Raw genomic sequence first — 26,948 nt, 5'->3', positions numbered from 1 at the left:
CAATGTACTGTACCTGTTGGCTCCAAGTTTCCATTACACAGCAGACTACACATGGTAGCTTAAATGCTATAATACTACTACTTATCCCCAGGTTTTCTGTGTGTCAGTTAGTTTACAGTCAATTGATAAAATGCAGATTTATTTAGGAATATGCACCAAGTGAACACAATCTAAACTGCAGAAATAAATGTATTAAAACAATGTTTGACACAGGGTCCCTCTAAAAGATGTGACCACAATATTATGTAAAAAATACAGCACCCACCTCAGCGGATATTGTACTTCAGTGGTGCAAATTTGCAATTAATTAAAATACCAAAACCAACGGACATGCAGTAAACCTGGGATATTTGGTTAGTTATCCAGACTTGGAGACATAGATGAAGACAGAAATGAATAAAAGACATAACGCTGACTTGGTTAATTGTACTGTATATTAGCCAGTAATGCTTACACGTTTATGCACTCCACTGTAACCAATATAACCACATCAGTATATAGCATAATATGAGTGGTTAATTAAATTTATGAGTAACAGTGTTGATATCTGAAAATTCATTAGCATTGCAATTAAAACAAGTGTTACATGTGATCATCATATGTGAAACGAGTATTGCAGTTATCACAGATGTCTCTGTGTATGAGACAAACATCTATAAAAAATAAACTTAAATATTAAGCTAATACAGTTAATTAGTTACAGAATATGTTCCCATTGGAAATAGAAACCTGAATAGATTTATAGGAACAAGTAATATACAAAGGTATTTATCTGTTGTTTGAACTCTGTCTCAGATGCATCTACAATATTGTGAGGTACCACACAAGAGAGGTGTTTTAGCTGTCCTCTCTTAAAGGAGCAGTGTGTAGGATTTAGTGGCATCTAGTGGTGAGGTTGCAGATTGCAACCAACTGAATACCCCCCCGGAGAATTACAGTGGCCTTCAGGTGACATAAAAACATGAAAGGCTCTCTTTAGAGTCAGTGTTTGGTTTGTCTGTTCTGGGCTACTGTATAAACATTGCAGAGCGACATAAATATTAGCAACATTTACTCTTCATCTCTGAAAAGTTTCGCCGATATTGTAGCTCGAAGAGCCTCGAATCACAGTTTGTCATCTTAAATGTATGTGATATCTTGATTTTTGAAACCAACAACACAGCAAGATGACATTTTTGATGTGTAACTTCAGCCCACCACTTGTGTTTGCCTCCAGCCTTTTTCTTTGTTTTGACTGCAGCTAACACTGTGACGTAATTATGACATTGACACAAAAAGGGTCTATACACTAATGAAAACATAGTTATGGACATTATATTCCATTTCTACTAATAGATCCCCCCGAAATCCTACGCACTGGTCCTTTAACTTGTAATAAGTGTGTCATATTGTCAGAGAAATTCCAATCATAAGCTTTAAAGCATCCAAAAACATCAGACATTTTCCCTTTTGGGAAATGTATATCATAACTCCAGCCAGTGAGGCACCAGGTAGGGAAGTGGGCCTACAGAAATTGAGGTCAGTGTAGGCCTGTCTCGGCTGTGGCTTCCTCCTACTGACACAGCTTTGCTGTGCACACTGTTCTTCAACATGTTTAAGCACCACAGCAAAGCTTTAAGAGACAGAGAGGCTTGGATCTCAGCAGGGTCACAGAGGTCCTTCAGGCCTCTTCTCCAGACTGTACTCCTGGGTCCGCTTCGCCTTCCACCCCAGCATCATCAGCAGGACGATACCCATGACCTTATAACCCACCTGTAGGCCCAAGTACCTGCAGGGGTCACACAAATAAACATAAGTGATGTGGATGTACTGCCTGTGTGTGTGTGTGATATGTGTTCTGAGTGATAAGTTTTCTTACCGGTTCCTCAAGATGTTGTTGTCATAGTAACCACAGCTAAACCTCTCTCCACACACACTCCTCCACCGAATACATGACGTATCAATGGCCGTCCCGAAGAGAGCAGGGGCGGGTAGCCAGGCTGAGGGGGAAACAGAAAGAGAGGATGTAGGGTAAACGCATTTCTATCCCCATGTGGTTGAGCTGCAGCCACTAGAGGGCAATCCAACATTTGCTTGAACGAACTGATGAATGGAATTCAAAGTTATGTTTAATTACATTGTTGTAGCATCGGATAGCACATCCCAGTGAAACGTAACTGTACGGAGCCCTTAAGTGTGCAATATTAAATGAATAAATAAGCAATTACAATTAATAATGAATTAATAATGAATATAAATTATTCACTTTGTGAGATAATTTCAGAAATTAGTACATTTTCAAGTCTGTTTTTAATTCATAATTGCGGATTTCCCATTGACACTTTATTTGACATTTTATTTTTATTATGTCACTTTTTATTTGATATAAAGTTCTATAATGAAATAAAAATGAACTCCTATGACACTGTTACTATAAAAATAAGAATGATTAAATAATATTTATTATTATTATTATTATTATTATTATTATTATTAATAATAATAATAATAATAATAATAATAATAATAATAATAATAAATAAATAAATAATTATTATAACAAATAATTAAATAATAAATTAATCTTTTTTTAAATTACTACATAATTTATTGGTCCATTATATTTTACACAATTTATTAATGCGATTATTCATTTTAGAATGTCTTTTTATTTGTTTAATATTGGACACTTTGGGGCTCCATACAAAAATGAACTTTGTTGGGTTGAACTATGAGGACATTCTGGGATTTGGAGACTCTATTGGGCACTTTGACAAAACAAAGTGTATCATTAATACAATAATTAGTTATTCATATGGCTATAGCACTTCACAAACAGTATTTGTGTCCTGACTTACCTAATACTCTCATGAGTAAAAATTGAATTCCTATAGCGAATGACTTCTCTTCGGAGGGAACACATCTGAAATGAGCAGGAAAAGAAATTAGAGAGTTTAGAGTTTTTCTATTGGTGCACGGTGTCATTCTTGAATAAAATACTAGACAACAGTTGCAGCGATAAATCAGTACATGTGTTTTTATATTTGAAAAACTGTCATGTAAAATAAAAAACACGACTATATTTAATTTGGAAAAGAAAAGAATCTGTTTGAGCATCTTTATGAAACCTTGTAAAACTATTTATTTCTTCAAATTTCCCAAATTGTGTGGTAGTCTATTTGCTCTCCATTCATTCTTAGCTGTCCTACATTGAGAGCCTAGAGCACTCCTTTATTAACTTTTGTGCTTGACTTTTTATGGACTTCAAGAAGAGCCGTTCAGAGACTATTAAAGACGAGATCTGTTCTGCAGCAATCACTGGGAAGGAAATGTCTCATCTCTGTGGTCAGATTTAGATATATTTAGCATAAGTTTTGTAAAAAATAGAAGATACTAAGTCAGTGCTTTGTCATCTAAAACAGTATTTGCAGGTAACTACATTCAAATATGAGGTTCATACAATCACAAGTAAGTGTTTGTACTGGAGGACAAGCAGATTATGTCATCCATTAGATACATTTTGGTCATATTGAATTGATTTTCAACATATAAAATATATACCAAAAGAATATGTGAATACACTGCAATATATTGTCATCCTTCCTTACCTGAGCACCATCATGTACATGGGGTTGTGACTGAGGCAGGCGATCATTGACGCCAGAGAGATGACCAGAATGACGGGGAGAAGAAGATGAGGGCAGCTGTTAGGACATGAAGCCGGGCGGGCGCTACTCTGGCTCCCAGATATACACCTGCAGTTGGTATACAGCTGTACCCAAAAAAGAAAGCAAAGGAGATATTATTGTTGTTAACTCCACAAAGAAAATGAAAAACATCTTTTTTGCTTTAATTATGTTGTGATTGTGTATTTTCGCACTATAGTTTTGCAGTTGGACATTTTGGAAATTACGTTTATTAGCTTTTTTTGCCGTGTATGATATGAGAAGACACCACTCTCGTGTCTGTATGCAAAATACGAAGCTACGGTCAGCAGCCATTAGCTGGTTAGCTGGAAACAGGGGTCTCAGCTTCAGAGATTACATTTGGACAGAGCCAGACTAGTTGTTTCCCCCTGATTGCAGTCTTTATGCTAAACTAAGCTAATTGCCTCCTGGCTCTGGCTTCATATTCACCGCACAAACATGAGAGTGGTATCGATCTTCTCATCTAATTCCCGGAAAGAAAGTGAATAAGCACATTTACCAAAATGTCACAGTATTCCTTTAAAAAAACAAACAAACATTTAACAATTAAAATGTATTGCTTTTTCTGTGAAAACATGGAAAGCACCTGAACCTTAGTTGAAACGACAAGTTAACAGTAAGAAAGGCTGGGCTTTTGCAGATGTTGTGACAGCTTCATATTTTTTTTAGGTTGAAAATGGACAAACAACACCATATACCTTTTGGCTGATTTATTCAAATCAAAATACAAAAATATCTTATGAAAATGTATTCAGACCTGATTGAATACCACTTTCAGCTGTCCACTTGTGGACATCTGAGTCCACAAGGAGGAGAAAATAATTCTTCTTCTATTATTCTTGGGATTAATTCATTAAGTTAGCTGTAGCCATCACTGTCTGTGTTTGTACTGCAGTATCACACAGCGGGCTTACATGACGAGTCAAACTGACTAATACTCTATTAGCAGTTTCACACAATCCACCCACTGGAAGATTATTCACAAGCTGTGACGTCTAAATACTGACGTTTGTCCCTCTTAAACACCTCCTATACGCTCTGTGACTAATAAGCATTGATCGGACATTGATTGTGAGCCGCTCGCGTCCTCCTGTTAGCAGCAGAGCAGTCTCTCTCTCTGTCTGTTCTCACTGTTCCTATAAGTTCCTGGCTGATGAGACACATTATGTATAATAGGTCTTGGACTTCATATCACTGCTGATATGAAATTTGTGATCATTTGGCAGATATGTCACAAAGTCTAAATACTGGGACACTGCTGTGCCAAGATGCTGTGATCTAATTTGTGTCTCAAATCTACAGAGGCATCTAAGGCCAAAATCACTTCCTGTTCCTAGTGTCTACTTAAAGAGACAGTTATCAAAAATACATATTTTTCCTCTTACCTATAGTGCTATTTATCAATCTAGTTTGTTTGGTGTGAGTCGCTGGGTGTTGGAGACATCGGCCCTAGAGATGTCTGCCTTCGCTTGAATATAATGGAACTTGATGGCACTCAGCTTGTGGTGCTCAAAGCGCCAAAAAAATACATTTGACAAAAAATACAACAACAGCAATGTCTCCTTCCAGAAATCATCACCCGGTTACTCAAGATAAGCCATAGACCTTGCAGTATCACCGCGCAGAAGGAAGCGTGCATCTACTCATGGACAAGAGGCTTACAGTTAAACGATACTGCTTACATTACAGCTCAGCCGAGGAGGATGCCATTAAAGGTATGGTTGGTTGTGTTGTTCAAATACATTTTTTGTTATAGTTGTTGAAATTCTCATTACATCCCGACAGCAATCAATAAATCAAATGCTATGATAAAAAAAAAAGAAACAAATCTGGTATTTTAGGAGGTAGTGCTGCTCGCTCCTTTCATTGGAAAACAGTTGGCAAAACTGGGCTGGGTTTTTTTGGTTGGATAATTTTTTTAAATCTAGTGTACTCTTGCTAATTTCTCAAGATTACCAACCCTAGCTTTAATGTTTACATCTCGCCCTGTAACAAGCACAAGCCTCTTGTCCAAGAATAGATGCACGCTTCGTTCTGCGAGGTGATACTGCACGGAATTTTTTTGGGGCACCATGAGCACCATAAGCAGAGTGCCATCTAGTTCCATTATATTGGAGAGGCATGACATCTCTACGGCCGATATCTCCAACACTCAGCAACTCACACCAAAACAATCTCGATTGAAAAATAGCACTACTGGTAAGAGGAGAAATATGTATTTTTTGATTTTGAGGTGAACTGTCTCTTTAACACTGGAACAAAAATGTTTAAAGATCAAAGTCTAGCCCCTGAAGAGCAGATTTAAAAACATTCCCTAGAGCACTCTGCCCCTACACAGTTAAAGGTTAATTACACCCTTACAGGCTAATTTACGGAGCCTGTGCTAGGACAAGAACCAAAGACTTATTACGTCATCCTACACTCAGAACAATTATAGAAAATTATAGAAGAAAATTTGACAAGTTTTGAACTGCTATAAAAACAAATCTTATTTATTAAATTTTTTTTTCTTTTCAATAAACTTATCTAGCATTCCTATCTTACCTGATTACTCTGCATGAGGTGATTTCATTCATTACTGCTGATGATTTATTGTAGACTACAATGTTATTCTAGTGTTGCACAAATCTTCCCCAGATAAAAAGGCAGCTAAAAGTCAAGCTGCATTTATACATCCCCCTATCACAAGCATGTCTTGATAACTTATCATATATATGTCCTATATAGTACACTGTATGCTAATTTTAAATATATCATTACACAACAGCCTACCTGCAGGTATTTATACTATGGGAGGAAACCATGAACCGGTGCTTAGAGGAGGCACTGACCTGAACCCTGTGGGTGTTGTTGGGGTCTTTGGTGAAGTTGGTGCAGCCAGCATGGCAAGGAGAAATATACTCGACACCATCAGAGCCACACACAGGGTTGAAGGCACTGGTAGGGCAGGAGCAGTTGGAGTAGCACAGGGATGGAGACCTGTGGAGGCAGAGAAAACAAGTTCAGAGTGAATGTTTGAGCAGTCAATGATTCATTAGCATGTTTGCTTTTGAATGTTGTGTTTTCAATATGTTTTAGATTTAATATACGCATATATATATTAAAGGGGACATATTATGCTAATTTTCAGGTTCATGTTTGTATTTTGGGTTTCTACTACAACATGTTTGCATGCTTTAATATAAAAAAAACCCTATTTTTTCTCATACAGTCTGACTGAATATACCTGTTTTCACCCTCGGTCTGAAACGCTCCGTTTTAGCGCATGTCTCTTTAAGCCCAGTCTGCTCTGATTGGCTTGTGAGAAAAATATGGTGCACCTTTGCACCTTTCACAGCTTGTGGGTTGGTCGGCACTCCAGATACCCAAATGTATGGGCACAAGCTGAAAAAAAGTTAGTTTTTCCCCTTTAAATTACAAAGAAAACGGAAAGCAAATAAAGTTAGTTACCACGCTAGCTTAAATGCTTTGAGTTTTTCTTTAATTTCTGCAGTTTTATTTCATTGAGGAAAAAAAAATTCCAACTTGATGATGACCTAAGAATGAGTCCTAGAACCCGGAAATGAGTTAGCATTTTAGCACTTCCAGGTCCTTCATCTCGAAGTCAATGTTTTTTTAGTTAGATGCCAGAAGTAAGGTCTGTGGTTAACACAAGCTGAAGAGATTTTAAAGTTTTGTTCTACAACATAAAATACATCAATAAATACCCCACTAGTGAATTTTGAAGCTTTTACGGGTCTTTAAAAAAGCGGTTGCTAACTAGTGGCTAAATGAGACTACTAAATGTCATCACGCCGACACATCCACCATTACAGCCCCGTTATGTATACTTGTGCTCATGCAACCGTGGTGTAGTTTGTCTATAGCCTAACGTTAGCTTTTTACTTCTGATGATTGCATTCACAGATTATTTTACGGAGCAAAATGTGTAAGTATCATAAAAGTTTGTTTTCCACATAGTTTATTTTCTGCAATAATCCAAAACCCAATGGAAAAATCCCACTGGCTTTTTGTCAAGGGAACAAGGGCGATGCCAACTTCCGGGTTGGCCTACAAAAATACATCATCCCTGGAGCACTTTATGAGCATTTTGTTTAGGCTGTGGGGAGATCATTAAGGTACCCTGTAGATTTTTTTTTACCACTAGTAGCGCTATAAAGCAATGTTTCTATGAGCGGGCCCTTGATTTGCTTTTATCTCATGTACACACACACAGAGACGCACATGCATGCGCATGAGCTTAATACAACGACGTAACACACTTTCCTGTCACAGTTTCATCGCTATTGCACTGATCTACAGTCAGTGGCAGAAATGCGCCAAGAACTGTAGCAGTGTGCCAACCAAAGGCAGGGAGGAGGACTGCTAGCTGGCAAATATAGCTGTAAACAATGAAGGTTCCAAAATCCTGACACAAGCATGGCTGTATTTTCATGGCTGGGCATGCAGTTGGGAGTAATGTCGAAAGGTAACATTGGCTTACTTTAGCCCAATTCTTGGCCAGTCTAACCTATAATTTACATATTAATGAAGACATAAGCTAACAAAGGAATGGATTGTACTCTATCAAGTGCCTTGTTTACTCCCTGTATATGTATGCACTTTGATGAATGAGTATGAAAATGTACTCATATTTCAGAAACTGGTAGGAAATTTTGGGACTAGGGGACTACAATGTGTTTTACAACAGGCTGTTTCTTGATTTAATTGTATTTCACATAAGATAGGCTATATGTGTGTGACTCTAACAATAAAAGTCCCAAAACATAAACCCCTTTGAGAAATGAAAGCATCATCACAAGAACGCCCCCAGTCTTCTCACTCACCCATACTGTCCGATCTGGTCGTGATTGACCTCTGAGACTTTTTGTGTGGGACAGCCCATGAAGAAGAGAGGGATGCATAGGAGGGTAGACGTGGTCAGCATGGCCACACTGAAGCGTGGGATGGTCTTCAGAGTAAGACCCGCCCTCTTCATGATGACCCCGCCTATCAACATCCCCACCGCTACTGCCGGCAGATTCACAGCACCTGGGGAGCATGAACAGCTGAGTGATCTCCACGTACGGATGGTAATTATTGTCTACTTAAAGCTGCAGTTGGTAACTTTGAGCTAATTAATATGTTTTTTTTTTATAAAACTGTCACTATATCCTTAGAGGAGTGCATGAGACAGATCATTTCAGAAACATATTTTAGTGTACGGTTTCACTGTAAAATGAGAAAGTTTGTGACCCAGCGGCCAAACTGTAGAAAACAGTCAAGCCAAAACCAAGCTGCCAGCACTAAAATATTAGGGCTGTCAAAGTTAACACAATAATAACACGTTAACGCCACTAATTTCTTTAATGCATTAACACAACTTTTAGGTAGTAACGTAGTAATTAATTTTAACGCCACTACTGGCATAATATGAAACTAGAAAACCTAAAGAATCCGTTAGAACCAACCATGTCATACTAGGTTGTCGCAAAGGAGGCTAAATAACGCTCCAAACTTACGCTAAATTTTGGCGAGGAAAAACTGGCATGGCCATTTTCAAAGGGGTCCCTTGACCTCTGATCTCAAGATATGTGAGTGAAAATGGGTTCTATGGGTACCCACGAGTCTCCCCTATGGACAATCATGAGATTAATTGTGATTAATTATTTTAATCGATTGACAGCCCTATAAAATATGTTTCTGAAAACATTTGAGGCGAGAAATAGGCATAACAGTAACATAATTTACTTTCATAATAAAATCAGCGCTGCCTAGTTTGACAGTTTGATCTGAGTTTGCATGTTTTGCGAGCATTGATTGACAGCTACTTCAGAGACTGATTGGTTTTCCTTCGGGCACCTTGAAATATTTCAAATGCCATTAGGAGCACTAGGAGGACACAGAGGAACATGTTTTTTTTCACAGATTATCTGTCTCATGCACTACTGTCAGGATATAGGGACAGTTTCATAAAAATAACTTTTTATCATATTTGCTAAAAGTTACCAACTGCAGCTTTAATATGTCCAAAGTGGTTTCCTACACATCATGTGCCATTTCATTGGTTTGCTGTCACAAATGACAACTGTAGTCTATAAATACATTCAATGTTGTAAAACCTTGAGGGAGGCACAAACCCAAATAAACTTTTCTTCGAGGAAAAGATGACAGTACAAACCCAACTCACTCTTTGGAAAGCGGCCATGGTGCAAGCCGGCTGACACACTCCAGAGCCTCCATTAAATGACTTTAACAGACTGTTTCATTTCACTTCCACTTTCAGAGTTCATAAAAATGGTTTAATACCACGCTGCACATTATGACTTGAATCATTTAACAGCTGATATTGATTGAAAGCAGTTAAATAAAAGGGCAAAAGTAATCTATTATAAGATCTTTTCCTGAAGCCCCCATCACATTTATATCTGCACTCCTACAGTACCTACCCACTAGCAGGCTGCTGTATGCCGTCGAAGCGCTGTACTGTCGCTCCAAAAACTTGTTGAGGAACGTGGCGAGACCTGCGATGACTGAGGAGAAGCAGCACTGGGCCAGGACAAGCATCAGGAAGAGAGGACTCAACAGGAGGCGGACGAACATCCTGGGAAACACTGATCAAACACAAGCACATACACACACGGGTTATTTCACTGATACTGGAAATGACTTCAGTAAAAACTCTTTCTCTTATCCATCTGTTACAGACCATGTTAACAGTGCTCGAAGTTGAAAAAAATAAGTGCCATAACTCTCTTATTCACATGTTGGCATGTGTATTGGCCGGTATCGTCAATCTCTTGTGACTTATTCCTATTTATTCATTATTTCTTTAAGCATGTTATACTGTGTCAGTCATAATCAGCTGTGGTTTTATTGTTATCGTTATACTAATGCTACGCATTTCCTATAGTAGGCCTATAATACTCAAATTAAGGCGGTGTGTTTGTATATTTACCCATAGTGTTAATAGTTAAAGTGCTTTCCTGTGTTATTTGTAGCCTATAGTGGGTATCATTCAGGTTTTAGGTGCAGTGTCTCAGTCAGGATGCTATGTCATACATATTAGGTAGCAGGATAAAGAGACACATTCTGAATTTCTACAGTGAATAAAAGGTACTAGGAGATATTGGAAAATTTGAAGTTTTTTTTTTTACTTAAAACTGTGCAATTTTACATCATTTTTGACCATTATTATTAGTTAAATGATTATTTTATCATTTAGCTACAAGTCACCTACATTTAGGAAATGTTTGCTCTAAAAGAGCAGATTCAGAACATTTTTAAATAATGTTTCATTACTGATATTTGTTCACAAATAAAAGAAGTAGTGTCAGTTTGTGAATCTAACAGGTGGAGCCTTTGCAGTCCGAATATAATACACTTACTTTTCAGGAAATCAAGTAAAGAGTTATCTGGCTTCTTGAAGTCATCATTCATGTCACTTTCACTTCCAATCAACTGGAAAATAACATGCCGTATAAAGTGTTATTTGTGAAGGCAAATATTCAGTGTGAAATGAACACATGGGCATTTATGTGATAAAGTTGTACCCATTCAAACATACAGGACAGTGTGAAATGTAGAGGATCACATCAGCTCTGTTCTTACTTGGAAGATTCATCAGATAAAACATCAAAAGTTTCTTTCTCCCACCTCTTTTTTTCCTCTTCCTCTCCCCCTTGTCTTTTCATGCTGCATTCATGTGAACATTAGAATGAATTGACAGCTCTGCACAATAGCTCCACAGTGTTCATGCATTGACAATCACCCAAAGCTGTCAAACACCATAATGGAAGATTTCTGTAGAGCATTTGTCTCTCACAGAGATTTTTTGTGGCTTTTTTCTATTAAAATACACACTATTAGTTTGAATGTGTGTTTTACAAGAAACCAAAAATGTTAATGTTACAAAAATGTTGAGCTGCAACAATTAATCAATTGATTGTTGATAGATAGTTAGATGATTGATAGTTGTCAATGTAGTGTATAATCAGCCTTTTTACTGTTATAAGATATTTTATTTACCACTGTGTAGAAGGCAAAGGCCTCTGCAAAAACATGTGAGAACATGTTCTCTGTGTCATGTGTGAACCACAATGGACCTCTGTCTCTCCTGTTTTTTATGTGTAGACACCTGCATGGGTCTCTGATGGTTCAAGGTTAAGGACTGAAAAAGGCCATATCGAAAGTGTATAAAAGCGCAGGAGGAAAACAAGTGTCAGACTTTTTTGATTCCACTCTGCAGACTGGAGGTCTCATCCTCTCATTAAACAGACAAGGAACTCAAGAAAATGGTGTCTTCATTTGCTTATTGAAAATTACTACATCACCAATTAAATTAATCGGCAACTATTTTAATAATTGATTAATAGTAAATACTAGAGTATTTTTTTAAGAAAAAAAGAACTAGGGATGTCAAAGTTAATGCGATAATAACGCATTAACGCTAATCTGTCTTAAAGTCACTAATTTCTTTAATGCATTAAAGCAATTTTTAGGTTGTAGTGGGCTCCGTTTTATAGCCAGAGTGAAGATCCTGGTATCATGTGATCATATGAAACTAGAAAACCGAAGGACTCCATCGGTACCAACCATGTCATAGTAGCTTGTCGAGAAGGAGGCTAAATAACGCTCCAAACTGACACAAAATTTTGGTGAGGGGATCCCTTGACCTCTGACCTCAAGATATGTGAATGTAAATGGGTTCTATGGGTACCCACGAGTCTCCCCTTTACAGAAATGCCCACTTTGTGATAATCACATGCAGTTTGGGGCAACTCATAGTGAAGTCAGCACACTGACACACTGACAGCTGTTGTTGCCTGTTGGACTGCAGTTTGCCATGTTATGATTTGAGCATATTTTTTATGTTAAATGCAGTACCTGTGAGGGTTTCTGGACAACATTTGTCATTGTTTTGTGTTGTTAATTGATTTCCAATAATAAATATACACATATATTTGCATAAAGCAGCATATTTGCCCACTCCCATGTTGATAAGAGGATTAAATACTTGACAAATCTTGATTTAAGGTACATTTTGAACAGATGAAAAATGTGTGATTAATCGCGATGAACTATGGAAATCATGTGATTATTTAATGAAATATTTTAATCGACTGACAGCCCTGAAAAAAAATCTAAATCCTCTGATTCCAGCTTCTTAAATGTTAATAGTTTCTGGTTTCTTTCCTCCTCTATGACAGTAAACTGAATATCTTTGAGTTGTGGACAAAACAAGACATTTGAGGACGTCATCTGGGGCTTTGGGAAACACTGATTGACATTTTTCACCATTTTATAGACCAAACAACTAGTCGATTCATGGAGAAAATAATCGACAAGGAAAATAATCGTTGGTTGTAGCCCTACAAAAGTATAGTATGTATATCAGTGGCTCATAACCTTTTTGGTCACATGTACCCCCACATTGCTATCAGATGACGTGGGACAAGGGATAAAAAATGCTGTGCAGTCCCTCGTAAAGTGGGACACCTGGTCATCCTAGCGCCAGGTGGGCAAAGCTTAAACGACAGTGAATCTGGGGTTGGCTTTCAACCTCTGGCGAGCATGCTAACTCTTGTTGAGCCGGGGGAGGAGAGGCCAACTTTGAATGTTGTGTTTTACAAACCGCAACCAAGTAATTTTTGTGTCTTTAAGAAACACTCAACAACAACTTTATTACTTTTACCAGGTCAAGTCCAGGACAAAGCTGGAAGAGCAAAAATGTGGTTTCACAAAGACGTGGGGGATCAAATCTGGCTTTATCTTGACTATGACTAATGTTCTTTCTGTTTAAAAGGTCAAAAATAATTTGCGATCAGTTCTCAGTTCTTGGGAAGTGTAATGTGATCAGTGACATGATCATGTCAGTTTTAATTTCGAGTTATATGATAACACGGAGAAACCTTTTGTGCCTTCAAGATGGTGAAAAAGAGAGAGGAGGAAAAGTGAAATGCAATGCTGACATTATGCCAGTAGGTGTCACTAAAACATGAGTGATTTACTGTAGTTTTTCACAATCCACAGATAAATAGAATGAATGTTTAGTCACACAACTGGACTGAAGATCTCTGTGACTTACATTATGTTCTGCGGGCATTCTACGGGGGAAGAAGAAGTACGGGATGGATGTGAGGAGCAGGCAGCCGGAGGTGATGAGCATGCCCATCCACCAGGCCCCGACCCAGCGGGGATCAGTCGGCCTCAGCTCTTGTTCAGCTCCTGCACCAAACAACAGTGAACACAACGGTGAACCATCTTTCCTGTCGTAACCTGACTAGTAAATAACTTTGGGATGCCTTTCAATCATTACCTAAACCAGTTTTGTCCACGTCCACGTAGATCCGCAGCATGACTGAGCCCAGCAGGTATCCAATGGCTGGCCCGAATACAGATACAGAAAACAGGATGGCTGTGGACGATAAAGAGGCTGTTAGTTGCTGAAATATCGTTGAGCTGTTTTGTCATTTTCTTGTCCAATCATGAATTTACAATTATAAGGTTTTTCTTTTTGTCAATGCTCAATCTTTTAAAAACCTTAAAAATACTGACTTTATAAAAAAAACCCATTATGAATGCAAACGTCAGCTAAGTTGGGAATCTTTTCATTTATATTGTTTGAATTTAGTGAAAAGTTGATGAATTCAGGTTTCTCGCTGCTAGTTGCTAAACATTTTAGTGATCTGATGCCAACTCTACCATGCTCCTAAATGAGGTTGTGTCAGAGCAGAAAAGAAGAACAGCAGAGAGAGAGACGGCCGCAAACAGAAAGAAATGTAGAACAAGAAGAGAAAACATATGCGAATTAGTAGAAATAAATGGTTGTTTTATATTGCATTTTGACTAAAACTTTATGAGCCGTAACAGCTTAAGATGTGACCAAATATGTCCAAATTAAAAACACGTTTCTGTGACCAAATGTCGTATAGAACTCTCATTTTGTGTAATAAAAACAAGTAAGACTAAACTGTCTATAAACTTTTTTCAACAAAATCATTACTTTCTGTTCTGCCTCAGCAAACTATTATAGTATAAAGAAAAGCCTATTTAAAAATGTGATAGGGTTTTCAGATCATATATTTAGAGCACATTAAGGACGCCAATTTCTTTTGACCAACAAAAGAAAACTTTGCTACATATCAGTTTAGCTATCTGCGATGTGAAGCCTTTGAAACTAAACACCTGGAAAAACATGTTTAAAACCACCTTTTAATTCCAAAGTCATAAAATACTGATGTTAAAAATCTGTGTCGGTAACTTTGAGCAAATATGATAAAAATAAAGCTATTTGTATAAAACGGTCACTATATCCTGACAGTAGTGCATGAGACGGATAATCTATGAAAAAATCATGTTCCTCTGTGTCCGGTGCTCCTAATGGTGTCTGCAAGATTTCACCCCGCCGAAAGAAAACAACCAATCAGAGCCGACCTGCAGCCCAGAACAGCTGTCAATCACTTACAAACTCCGATCAAACGGTCAAACTAGGCAGCGCTGATCAAATATGAACCAATATTCTGTTACTGTAATGCCTATTTCTCACCGCAAATGTTATCAGAAACATATTTTAGTGTACTGTTTAGCTGTAAAATGAGAAAGTTTGCTCCGATCGGTGGGCGGTTCTTGGTTTTGGTTCGACTGTTTTCAACACGGTGGCCAGATCACAAAGTTTCTTATTTTCTGAAAACATCTGAGGAGAGAAATAGGCATAACAGTAACAGAATCTTGATTCATATTTTATCAGCACTGACTAGTTTGACAGTTTGATGATCGGAGTTTGTGAGTTTCGTAAGCAGTGATTGACAGCTGCTGTAGAGACTGCTCAGCTCTGATTGGTTGTTTTCCTTTAACATGGTGAAATTTTGCAAATGCCATTAGGAGCTCCAGAAGGACAAAAAGGAACGTATTTTTTTTTTCAACAAATTATCTGTCAGGATATAGTGACTGTTTTATAAAAATAACTTCTTATCATATTTGCTCAAAGTTACCTATTGCAGCTTTAAAGAGCTTTTCAACATGCAAGCCTGCAGAATCAACCCAGGGTAACACCATGAACCTCAGATTGTGTCCTCTTTACCTAAACAAATTCATCTGAACTACAGGCCATTCACCTATGTAGAGAGGGGAGTTGCCGGGCCCAGCAAAATCATCGATGTAGGAAATCCCAAACGGCTGGATGGGCACCGAGCCCAAGCCGAAGAGCAGCTGAGCGCTGGCCATGAGCAGCCACAGGTTGTGGGTGTCGGCCAGACGTCTGGTCTCTTCGCGGCCACAGGACTCGAGGCTGCTCGAGTTCCTCTGCAGGACGCAAATGTCATGGCGATCTGGATCACAGCAGGTGGTCACAGAGGGGAGGAGAAAAGGGGGGGGGGGGGGGGGGGGGGGGGGGGGGGGGGGGGGGGGGGTAATGACAAGCCAGTGGATGCAGATGTACAACTCCTTTAATTTCCTGAAGCTTCTCTGGCCCTTCACTGACACTCTGTACTTTGTCTTGGGGCAAAATTTAAGAGGAAAGAGGGAGTTTTTACAAATTAAATGCCCTGGAGGTAGCTCAAATCTGCTTAACTTTCAGCGAGTACATCATAAATTTCCTCCTGCTTTATGAAAGTTCAGTTGGAGTGCACCAGCAAGGCTTTCTAAATGCACCATTTGCTGCACAGTACAGACAGCCAAAGACTTGTTTGACTCCTGCTGAGTGCTACGGAGCCTTTGCTGAGAAGATGCTGCCGCTTTCTAGACGAACCCTTAGGCGAAGCCTCATAAATTGCATTGACATATTTGTACATTCATGAGTCCCCTGCTCTGGACTGAGTCACACTAGCTGTCACAGTGGTGCCAGCGGAGACAGAGAGGCAGAGTGGCCTCATGTTCAGGTCTTTGTCTTACTGTGTAAAACAGAGTCGTATTCGTAGGGCTGGGATAAGAAGTGAGGTAAGGTCAGCATCATGGCGCTGACAGCCATCAGCAGTCCGCCGATTCCGATGAGTCTGGGACGGTGGACCCGGTTTCCAAAGTAGCTCACGAACACTATCAGCACACTGTTGCTGACCTAAGAGACAGACACATGCGTCAAAAGGGAGCCAGAGGGAGAATTTTCTCTCCTTTCAAATCAATCCTGTCACACTTCTCAGGTCTCACAGCTTTCCAACATTACTAATGGACTGTCAAAGCCAAATATGGATGTGGCCTGGGGTGCACTGTGATCCAAATTTAGTGGGGTCTGCACACATCCCAGGCCCGGTTCAGAATGAATGTTTAAGAAATGTAAAAGCAGAAAGAATTTCAAAAATGTAAAGCTGCATAAACATATCAGAGAAGACAACTGAGTAGAAGCGCTTCTGGCTCTTTGTGGTAATCACATACAGGTGCTCTTTGGATCCTTCAGGTGTATTGTGCTTATTCAGTCTTGTGAACGGCTCATTGCATGGGTGGAATATGATCTCAAAAAAGTGCAAAATGCAAGTCTCCTTCAAAAATAATGCATGGCCCACTGCAGAGCTTGAACAAAATTAAAATGCCTTTATTTTACATGGCAATAAATAAGTCTTCACCAGCGTCATTGAAGATGACGCTGCTGAAGACCTATGTTGATTATTTGACCGGAATTGAACCCAGGACTTTGCAGTTATTTGGCATGCGCTGTAACCACTCGGCTACCAAGGTGCTCCACTTGATCCATTGTTAATATAAAAATCATAGCAGCTTTAAATAACCACTCTAAAAGGAGATGCAAAACAGAAACCTTTAGGCTTTGTTTGATCTGTATTTTCATAAAATATCACACGATCTTGTAAATTTACACAAGAACTCAAAGTGCAGCCAAACCCTGAGAGGATCTGTGTTGCAAGAGACTTTAAAAAGCCTTAAAGCAGCAAAAGTAAACATAGTGATTTAATTAGTGAATAGTGACCCCTGGTCATGCATACTTGAAGCCTGAAAACAACTGGAAAACATTTATCTGCGTGGTGCATTTAAATATCACTTCAGCATAAAAAAAATGCAGCATCTTTCACCACGAGCACGTACGGTACATTTTATCATTTCCTTGACCCCATGTATTGTGGTTAAACTGTTCCAAAATACTCGAGTCTGGCTTGACTTCAGGAAGTGTGATTGTGATACGTTGCTTGTTCTCCGATTCCTCCTTTGTCATCGGTATCCTTGAAATGAAGCGATCATGGTCTGAGGGCGTGTGAGGGTATGTTATTGTTGGCCCTTACCTCGTGGAGAGAGGAAATGGTTCCAGAGGAGTAGCTGCTGAGGCCATAGCGTCTCTCGATTGTGCTGATGGTGCTCTTGAAGCAGGCGCTGTACAGCAGCTGGGAGAGCTGCAGGAGGCCGTGGCACAGGACAAACAGCTAGGACAGACAGACAACACAGGAGGCTTGAGTCTCTGAAATAGGTTATACAGTAGTGTCAAGTGTCTTTTGTGCCATTATCAGCTGCAAGAGATGCTTGACTGCACTCACATGGAGGCAGATCAGACTCAAAGCCTAAAACGTATTTCTTGAGGAATTCACCCATTTGATAGACATGAAACAACATTTTAAGGGCTAAAATATACATATTCAAGACAGAAAACACAGACGGATTGAATGAGGTGTAAAATGAGGCGATATATGGAGAGGTAATATAAAAAATGCAAGTCGAATGTAAGTAGAATTATTGCATTCAAAAATTTTACTTAAAGGGGCAGTGTGCAATCCGTAAAAAAATTCCTGAATCCGGATCATGATCTGAATCGCCACCAAAATCTAATGGATTGTTCATTGTGCCACACCCCACCCCTCCAAAAAATGTCATTCAAATCCATCGCGAACTTTAGGAGTAATCCTGCTAACAGACAGACAGACAAACAAACAAATAAACCAACTCCGGTAAAAACATTACCTTCTTCAAGACCCTTGGCCTTGGCGGAGGTAATGACTCTGGCCACGGCTGTCGCCGGCACAAAGGCATGCAAATTTACTTAAATACAAAAAGTAAAAGTATTCATTTTGTAGAATGGCCTTTTTGAAATTGTTCATTAGTATATATATTATTGGATCATTATTAATGATTTATTAACAGGTAAGCAGCTTTTTAATGTTGTAGCTAGTTGATATGGAGGTAATTTTAACAACTGCCTAGGTAAACTCTACCAATGCATCATATTTATAATCGCATCATATGTTTTGTATATATAATCTTAAACTGCAAAGTAACAACAGCTGCGAGATAGCCTAAGTGGAGTGGAATAAACAAAATCCGAGATGGGACAGAGTCAACGTTTATTAAGTCACAAGTAAGTCTCAAGTCTTCGCTATGAAGTCCTGAGTCAAATCCCCAAGTCAAGTCCAAGTCTAGAAGTTTGTGTTTGGACTCTTAAACCAGCTATTATGCAGCCTTCACCAAATTGAATGTTTTATATGTTAAACAGAGTTAGTATAGTTAATTTAAAAAAAAAAAAAGTTTCAAATAAACTGCATAGGATTTAAAGGAAGGGTCGGTGAGGTCGACAAACCAGCAAGAGTACACTAGATTTTAAAAATGATCCAACTGAGAAACCCAACCCAGTTTTGCCAACTCTTTTCCAATGAAAGCAGCTAGCAGCACTAGCTCCAAAAGTCCCTAAATCTAGAGAGAAAGTCTCCCTCCAAAGCCACTCCCCCAAAATTATCATTATGAACATATAAACAACGAACAGGGTATTGTTAGTACTCAGCTGTCAAGCTAGTAGATTTATTGATTGCTGTCAGGATGTAATTAGAAAAAAAGTGTATTTGAACAACACTACCAACCCTACCTTTAAAGGAAGAGTTCGACATTTTTAGAAAATATGCTTGTTTGCTTTCTTGCCGAGAATATCGTTCTCATGTGTGCACTAAATATGAAACATGGCGGAGCAACATGACGGACTCCGTGGAGAGAGGTCCCGCTTCCTATGTAGATATAAACGTCTCATTCTGAGGACACGAAAACACAACGATTCCTATTATCAGGTGATTAAACACTAAAGAATACATACTTATTAATGTTATATTCTTTTTCTCCCAATAATTTGCCTTAATTGTTACACACTGGTCCTTTAATCCGTACAAAAAATGTAAAAATGACACCCGGCACATGGAGGGATATGCGCTGGACTATTTCTGGACCCTCCAGGAAGTCACAAACAAATCAAGTACTTGTAAAATTCTTTGTTACTTTCCATCTCTGGTTTCAGAAGCTGATTTGATGAAAGTTTTCGCAATATGACAAATAGTGGTGTCTTATGGCAAAGCAGTAATTCATCTGGTTTTCCTAGAAACCAAACAGCACGGCTCCAAAACAGTTTATGTGTGTTTTATGTGATGAGGTTTTGGACTCGTTTCCAGCCAATGATTTAGCCTGAAGTCATACTGTTTGTATCTCCAAATGATTGCATTAGGAGGCGTTCATAGACACTCGTACGACTTCGCTCGGGGGGTCATGAATGCATGAACGACACTGAAGATAAGTGTTGAGATTAGGAGTGAATTTGCTATGAAAACAGGGATGAATTCAAAGCTTTCAGTTTGCTTACCGGCTGCCAGGTCGGCTGAGGGAGAATAAACGATGTGTTTGACTCAGAACAGTTAATGCTCCTATTAAAGCTTGGCTTTACGGTTTGTTAGCACACACAATAGATGCTTTTCACACTGTTGCTAATATTTCATCCTCATTTCGTATCAAATGGATCCATTTGCTGAGGCAAGCAAAGAGCCTTTTGTTTGTGATTTAGAGTCAAACAAAAAGTTAGTGGTTCGCGACTGCGTCTTTAGCCCTGGCTTCAGGTCAACTTCAAATCCACTATAAGCCTTTAACGAAGTCGGATTTATGTTGTTATTGTAGATAACGCGTGATACAAACTTGATGTTTCAGACACAAGGCTTTGGCTTTCTGACTATCTGGCTTTAACACTGGAAACACATTATCATTTTGATAACATATAATCCATCGAAGTGCAAAATTTCACCGTTAGCGTGAGAAACTACAAAAACAGTTTTCTTGCTCCCCAATCAAAAACAATAGAATACAGCAGGTCCAGCGATGTTGCATGGTGTTGAAACTTGGATAAGATATTCATAGAGTATTATAAAACGTGGAAAAGAAATGCAATTGCAAATTTCCCCACTGTGGGACTAATAAAGGAATATAGAGGGGCAGTAGCAATGCAACTGGTGCTGAACGCTATAGTGTGTCAACGCTGTGCCAAACTGTGAAGACGCAGGATTTACTATTCATCCACACTGTCGATACAAGTGATTTAAGCCTATTTGATGTTTGCAAACAGGCGAGGGTGCAGAGTTGAATCCTCAATGGATTATATACATACTTTTCCTTTTTGAAACACTCTCAGCTCCGTCTGTCGGGACGTTATTGTCCCAGCCTTTAGCCCTGCTGCGAGGGGAAGAATTGAGGGAAGTTCACACTTGAATTTCAAACGCTTTTATTTCAGGGACGCGTGTTGGATATAAATCTTTTTTTTTGCTAGAAAAAATACCTGACCCACTTGGTCAAAAAATGTAATAAAGGGAAAGCTAAGGGTATGAAGTCTCCCAGGATACTTGAAAGAAACTAAAGCCACAGAATTGCCTCCCTTCATTGTGAAACAAACATAAAAAGGTTTTGCTGCACAATAGCTTCTGGATCAAAAGAGCTTTTTCTCAGATTTAATGCAATAGTTTAATATTTTGGGATATATGCTTATTCCCCTTCTTGCAGAGAATTGGATAACAAGATTGAAGCACTTTCATGCCTTTCCACTAAATATAATGCTACAGCAAGTCAGCCCGTTAGTAGGTTAAGGAATGACACGATAATGTGTACTGTCAGACATTTAGCGTGCAATAAGAACGCTGCTCTTGCTTTTGGCATGTCATTTGTACACCGTGTAGTCTATGCTGACTAGGATGAAACGCATCCACGTAAATCTGTTACGCTCAGAGCCAGTGACGTAGAATAAAATGTGGGAAAGACTGCTTATGGTGGGAAAGAAGGGAGGTGGATGGGTCCAACAAACACAGGACTTTCAACCAGGATACCAGTGTACGAGACCGGTGTTTTGTTTTGTAAGTTACGTTAGCAACGTTTATCAATAGTTTTTTAGTGATGTTTGTGACGTGTTTCCGTACTTATGTTACGTTTTTTCCATAAGTATTTTACTTAGGTTATGTACTTATTTTAAGCCCAACCATGATGTTTTTCCTAAACCTAACTATGTGGTTTTGTTGGCTAAACCTAACTGCAGATGTTACCATAGTTTAGTTGCGCGATAGTTTAGTTGTTAAATGACATGTGAAAAGCGACATATAAAGACACGCAAAATGCCTAAAAATGCGTCCTCATGACACGCAGAATGTTCTTGTAATATCATGCTATTTATACGCCTTCCCGTGAGACAGGGTTGCAGCAAGTAGACGGTTAGCTTAGCCTAAAGACTGGAAACAAAATAACTACGTTTGTTACGTAACTGGCGTTAAAGTACAGGACACGAACAGCGGTCTCCTGGAAGAAAGTCCTATGTTTGTGTGACCTGTCCGTTGTACCCTCCCTCCCACCATATGCAGACTTTTCTTGCTCTTTATACTATGTCAGTTGCTCTGACCGTCTAATGATGTGTGTTGGTTGAAAGTTAGTTGAAGCCTGGTGCGTCTCACACCTCTTCCTAAGATACAGTGATCAAGCAAACTGTTTAGCATGAAAAATTACTACTTCTTGGCTGGGACAACAATAAAAGTGCTTTAGAAGTGCTGGTAGATTAATTTTGTTACATTCAAATATAGCTAGGTTAGCTGTTTCCCTTTGTTTTCAGTCTTTGTGCTAAGCTAAGCTAACCAGCTGCTGGTGGTCGCCAGTGGGCAACTCCGGGATGTGAAAAGTGAAGCCAATGCGGAAGTGCCTTAACCCTGCATTCTTTCTAACAGCCAGCAGGAGGCGACTCCTCTGGTTGCAAAAAGAAGTCTGATTGTATAGAAGTATCTGAGAAAATGACCCCTACTTCTCACTTGATTTATTACCTCAGTAAACATTGTAAACATGAGTTTATGGTCTCAATCTCTAGTTTCAAGTCTTCTTCAATAAAACATTGATGTTAATTTAGTAAATTATGGTCCCATTTAGAGTCAAATAGACCATAAAGTAGGGTATGCTTTAGGGCTACCTTCTGATTTACAGGTCCAGTCTGGGAGTTGTCCATGTTTTCGTCTTACAACTTTAACCCTTTCACAGTGTGTTTCCAGTTCATTAAAGTTAATTATAACCTTTTTGGTCGCCTAAAAATGTCTTATTCAGCGTTTGGTTGTATGTAGCTCCACCCTCTCATGTCACTTCTGGTTGCAAAAAAAACAAGATGCGACTGCGAAAAAACAAAATGCCGAACTCAAGGCTTCAAAACGGAAGTCCACAAAACCAATGGGTGACATCATGATGGCTACGTCCACTTCTTATCTACAGTCTACGGCCTTGGCCTTATACTGAACGGACACATATGATAGTGGTATCAACCGTCTTATCCAACTCTCAGCAAGAAAATAATGAGTATTCCCCAGAATGCTCAACTATCGCTTGAACTCTACGACACAGACGATACAACAAACGTGAGAAACACGGTGAGGTGCACTGATGTGTGGAGGATGTTTTTGAGTTTTGGAATATTTGCTGTCCCACTGTTCAGGATGTAAACATCATGAGCAGAAACTTGGTTCTGACGTTGGCAACCCGTTTGAATGTTGCAACCCGGGTGCAGCCTAGGTGCAGCCCATAGCAGATAAGAACAAAGCTGTGAAGAAAACAAACAGAATGTCCTGATGAAACTGAGCAAATATAGCAAAGCACTGTACAGCATGTACTAGTGAAAGACGGATGAATAAGATTTGCTCCCTGTGAAACCATTGTTGACCGGCTGGCTCCGCTTGAGTGCAGAGTGATTTGCAATCATGTGAAAAAGCAACTTGGACAATTTTATACTTTTTGTTGCAGTTGACGGGAGGTCAGCAGGAACGAAGAGTGCTGGCTTCACAGTTTGACACAATTTAAAAAAGTACTTCTCTGCTTCCACTTATCACTGCCGTAGGAAAGACTCGCAGAAATACACATTACATGCTGCTCCGTCTGCTTTTGAACTACTCAACTACTCCCATTATGTAAATATACCGTTATATAGCTTTGAACTACATTCATACTGTGCAGGATGGGTGAAAGTTCACTATGAACTCTCAAATTGAACGATGTTTCTATAGAATCTGTTTCACCCTCTCTATATTTGCACAACAGAGGGGGGCTTTGAGGTGAAGATGATACACAGAGAAGGTTTGCCGTAACTGGACCCACCACAGTCTGAGAGAGAATGCTGAAAGTAAACACTCAAGACTTTTCAAAGAAACCCTCACCTCCTGGAAATTTAGTTGTTGCTTAAGTGGTGTCCTCCAAACCTCCAGAATATAAACGTATTAGTCATAATTCACTCACACAACAGAACAGCAGTGAAGAAGACATGTCATTTCTCGCTTATGCAGCAACCAACATGAAGTTTTGCCTCATTATTACTCACAGCCCTGGAACAAACTGTTTCTCTCACATTATTTCCATACAGTGAAGTACAAGTGCTCCATTTGGCACTGCATTTTCTCCCACAAGTCAGTGTTCAGGGAGACTTTTAATACTGGAGCCACAAGTGTAGAAAATAAACCAAACTTTGAACTGGATAAAGCTGCCAAACACATAACAAATCTTTTGTCAAAAGGTCTGAGTCACCGACATATTTAATGAACGAAACACAAACCGTCAGCATTTATCTCCATCAAAATCCATCTGAAGCAGAGTGACATTTCTAGAGGTGCAAATCTTTAATTATATATTATTATTTTTTTTAATTTATTTTATTTTATTTAAAGTTATAGTTGGTATGCACATTTATATAGAGATTTGTAAATACAGTGTTTTTTTAGTCTTTTTTTGTGAGTGATGCACATTTTTTGTGATCTATGTAAATTGCTGCTGTAACACAGCAATTTTCCTTTTAAAGTCTATCTATCTATTGACAGAAAATTAATTAGTAATTTAACAAGTAACGAGTCATTTTATCAAGCAAAAATGCCAAACATTCTCTGGGTCGAGGCTCTCAAATGTGAGACTTTGCTGTCGTTCTAACATTACTGTAAATTAAATATTTTGGTGGTTTTGGACAAAAACATTTGATCATTTCACACGGGGCTTTAAAACATTGATTTTTTAATGTTTTATAAATCAAATCAAGAAAATAATCAGCAGATTAGTTAAATAATCTTTAATTGAAGCCCAAGAATTTGCATCTTTCCATAAATTAAATTTTTTAAGAAACACCTCACAACATTACTAGAGTAGTAAAAATAATGAAACAAGTGTATTGTTCTGAACGATTTGAGGGAACAGCAATATCTTTTCAGTCAAAAAACAAAGAAAAAAACAGTTTTTCATCACTTCATCATTAAATAACTATCAAACATTCACTTCTTCTCAGCTATGTCAAGTTTTTTTGCACTATTGAAGACCAAAATAAACATTTTGGCATTTTGGTATTTGGCACAACACCTCGACATTGTGACAGAGAACTTGTTTATCTATAAGGTGAAGCTCTGTTTACTCTGAGGCAACACTACACAGGAGACTCTCTGAGAAAAAAACACCATCAAATCACTATAGTCCTGTTGTTACTTCAGTATTATTATCTGTGTAATGTTATGCAATCCTCTAAAAATAAATGTAGCTCAAGTAGGTTACATAAACAATGGTAGAGCTGCAGGTTAAAACAAGACATGTCATAGTAATGGTGTGTGATGTCTGTCTACCTTGATGCTGCAGCCCACCGTCCTGGGTCTCTTCATGTCTTTGGAGGAAAGTATGTCCATTAGTTCAGCTCGTTGTCCTCACGCGCTCCTCTGAGCTCGCGGATGATTGTCTTCTTGTTGTCCCTCCGGTGAGCCGGACTGCTTCTTTATGGCTGTCGGTGATGTAATGGGACTCAGCCCGCGAGCTCCACGCGCAAATGTTTTGAAAGTAGTGAATTGGGAACAGACAGTCCTCGCGCTGATTGGCTGAGTCACCGACTCGAGCCTGGCTGGGTAACACTCACCTGTGAGCGCGTGACCTAATAACGCCTCAATCATGACGCTATTAAACATGACTACACACTGCAGGCATTTAAACAAGTAATACACTGCAGGCATTCACACTCCTTTTAAATATGAAGAGGTACCATGGTTAGATGGTACCATTGTTCTCCTGCAGCTAAACGAGCTCAATGCTTCATTAATATGATGGTATGCGGCTAATGAGTGGAGGTGGCGGTGGTGGAGGTGGTGCTGGTGGTGCAGCTAATGAGTGGTGGTGGTGGTGGGCCCACTGAGAGAGACACAGACCACTGCTAGCTGATGGAGGAACTCTTCACAGTGCCAGTGAAGCTGTTGGAGGCTGTTAGTCCACTAGAAGACATGTTTAATGAGATGTTTACTTATTCCAGATGAGCAGGGAGTTATTATTTTCTTTTTTTTAATCATCTTTGAACATAAATTAGCTAAAATACAAAGCAGAACTTTTAGAAGAAAGTGCTGCAGGGATGAGTCCTGAATAAACCAAAGGCCTATTATTAAAGGAGGCTGGACAGATTTTTACTGCGCATGTGTTGTACACCAAAGATATGACGCGTTGATGACAGGTGACCTGGAAATGAGTTTCTAATGTGAAAAGGTCTTGCTTTCAATGTTAGTTGAGGACTTTAGAAGGACTGTTTGTAAGAATCAGAATTGCTTGTTAACAGCGACACCTGTGGCCGTTAAGTCAACGAAAGTCAGCGTCGGGCTCGGGCTTGCTCGCTCTACATAGACATGAACGAGCATCGCTCAAAACAGTGAGGCGACACACGTCAGCTAAAACCACAATATCACTCTATATTTCAGCTGCTTAGCAGTAATGTTAGCTGACCAGACGGAGGTCTCTCCATGAATCACTGCTGATCCTAGTGTTAACTTTTCCTGCCTCAGCCTCCCGACCGCGGCCAGAGGAGACACCGGAGTTTTGGTCGGAGACGATAACGTTTCTCGCTGCGGAGCCCCGGCGCTTCACAAGAAACGGGAAACCTCTGTTGGTCTGGAGGAGCTGCAGCAGTTATTTCTGCACAAACGTCCACTGTACATTCACTAGATAGTCTCAGAGCTAAACTAACTCTTCTGTAGTGTGTAGTGTGCGCGCATGCACGTGAGGTGGAGCGAGCTGAGAGAAGGCAAGCAGGCAGAGGAGCAG

The 26,948-nt window shown here is 39.2% G+C and overlaps 1 protein-coding gene across 1 annotated transcript; it reads right to left on the bottom strand.

Annotated features, from left to right (window-relative positions):
* Positions 1-416: 416 nt before the first annotated feature.
* slco2a1 (solute carrier organic anion transporter family, member 2A1) lies at positions 417-25,769 on the bottom strand. The gene is made up of 14 exons (XM_037770550.1): positions 25,499-25,769; positions 17,891-18,028; positions 16,557-16,719; positions 15,782-15,994; positions 13,984-14,082; positions 13,753-13,892; positions 11,054-11,126; positions 10,115-10,279; positions 8,513-8,717; positions 6,518-6,665; positions 3,588-3,751; positions 2,838-2,902; positions 1,859-1,979; positions 417-1,768 (listed from the first exon to the last, which is right to left on the bottom strand). The coding sequence occupies exons 1-14, from the start codon at positions 25,556-25,558 to the stop codon at positions 1,648-1,650; spliced, it is 1,875 nt and encodes a 624-aa protein (XP_037626478.1). The 5' UTR covers positions 25,559-25,769; the 3' UTR covers positions 417-1,647.
* Between the last annotated feature and the right edge of the window lie 1,179 nt (positions 25,770-26,948).

The sequence above is a fragment of the Sebastes umbrosus genome, chromosome 5, assembly GCF_015220745.1.
Source record: "Sebastes umbrosus isolate fSebUmb1 chromosome 5, fSebUmb1.pri, whole genome shotgun sequence".
NCBI classification, from domain to species: Eukaryota; Metazoa; Chordata; class Actinopteri; order Perciformes; family Sebastidae; genus Sebastes; species Sebastes umbrosus.
This window is presented reverse-complemented; position numbering and strand designations above follow the sequence as displayed.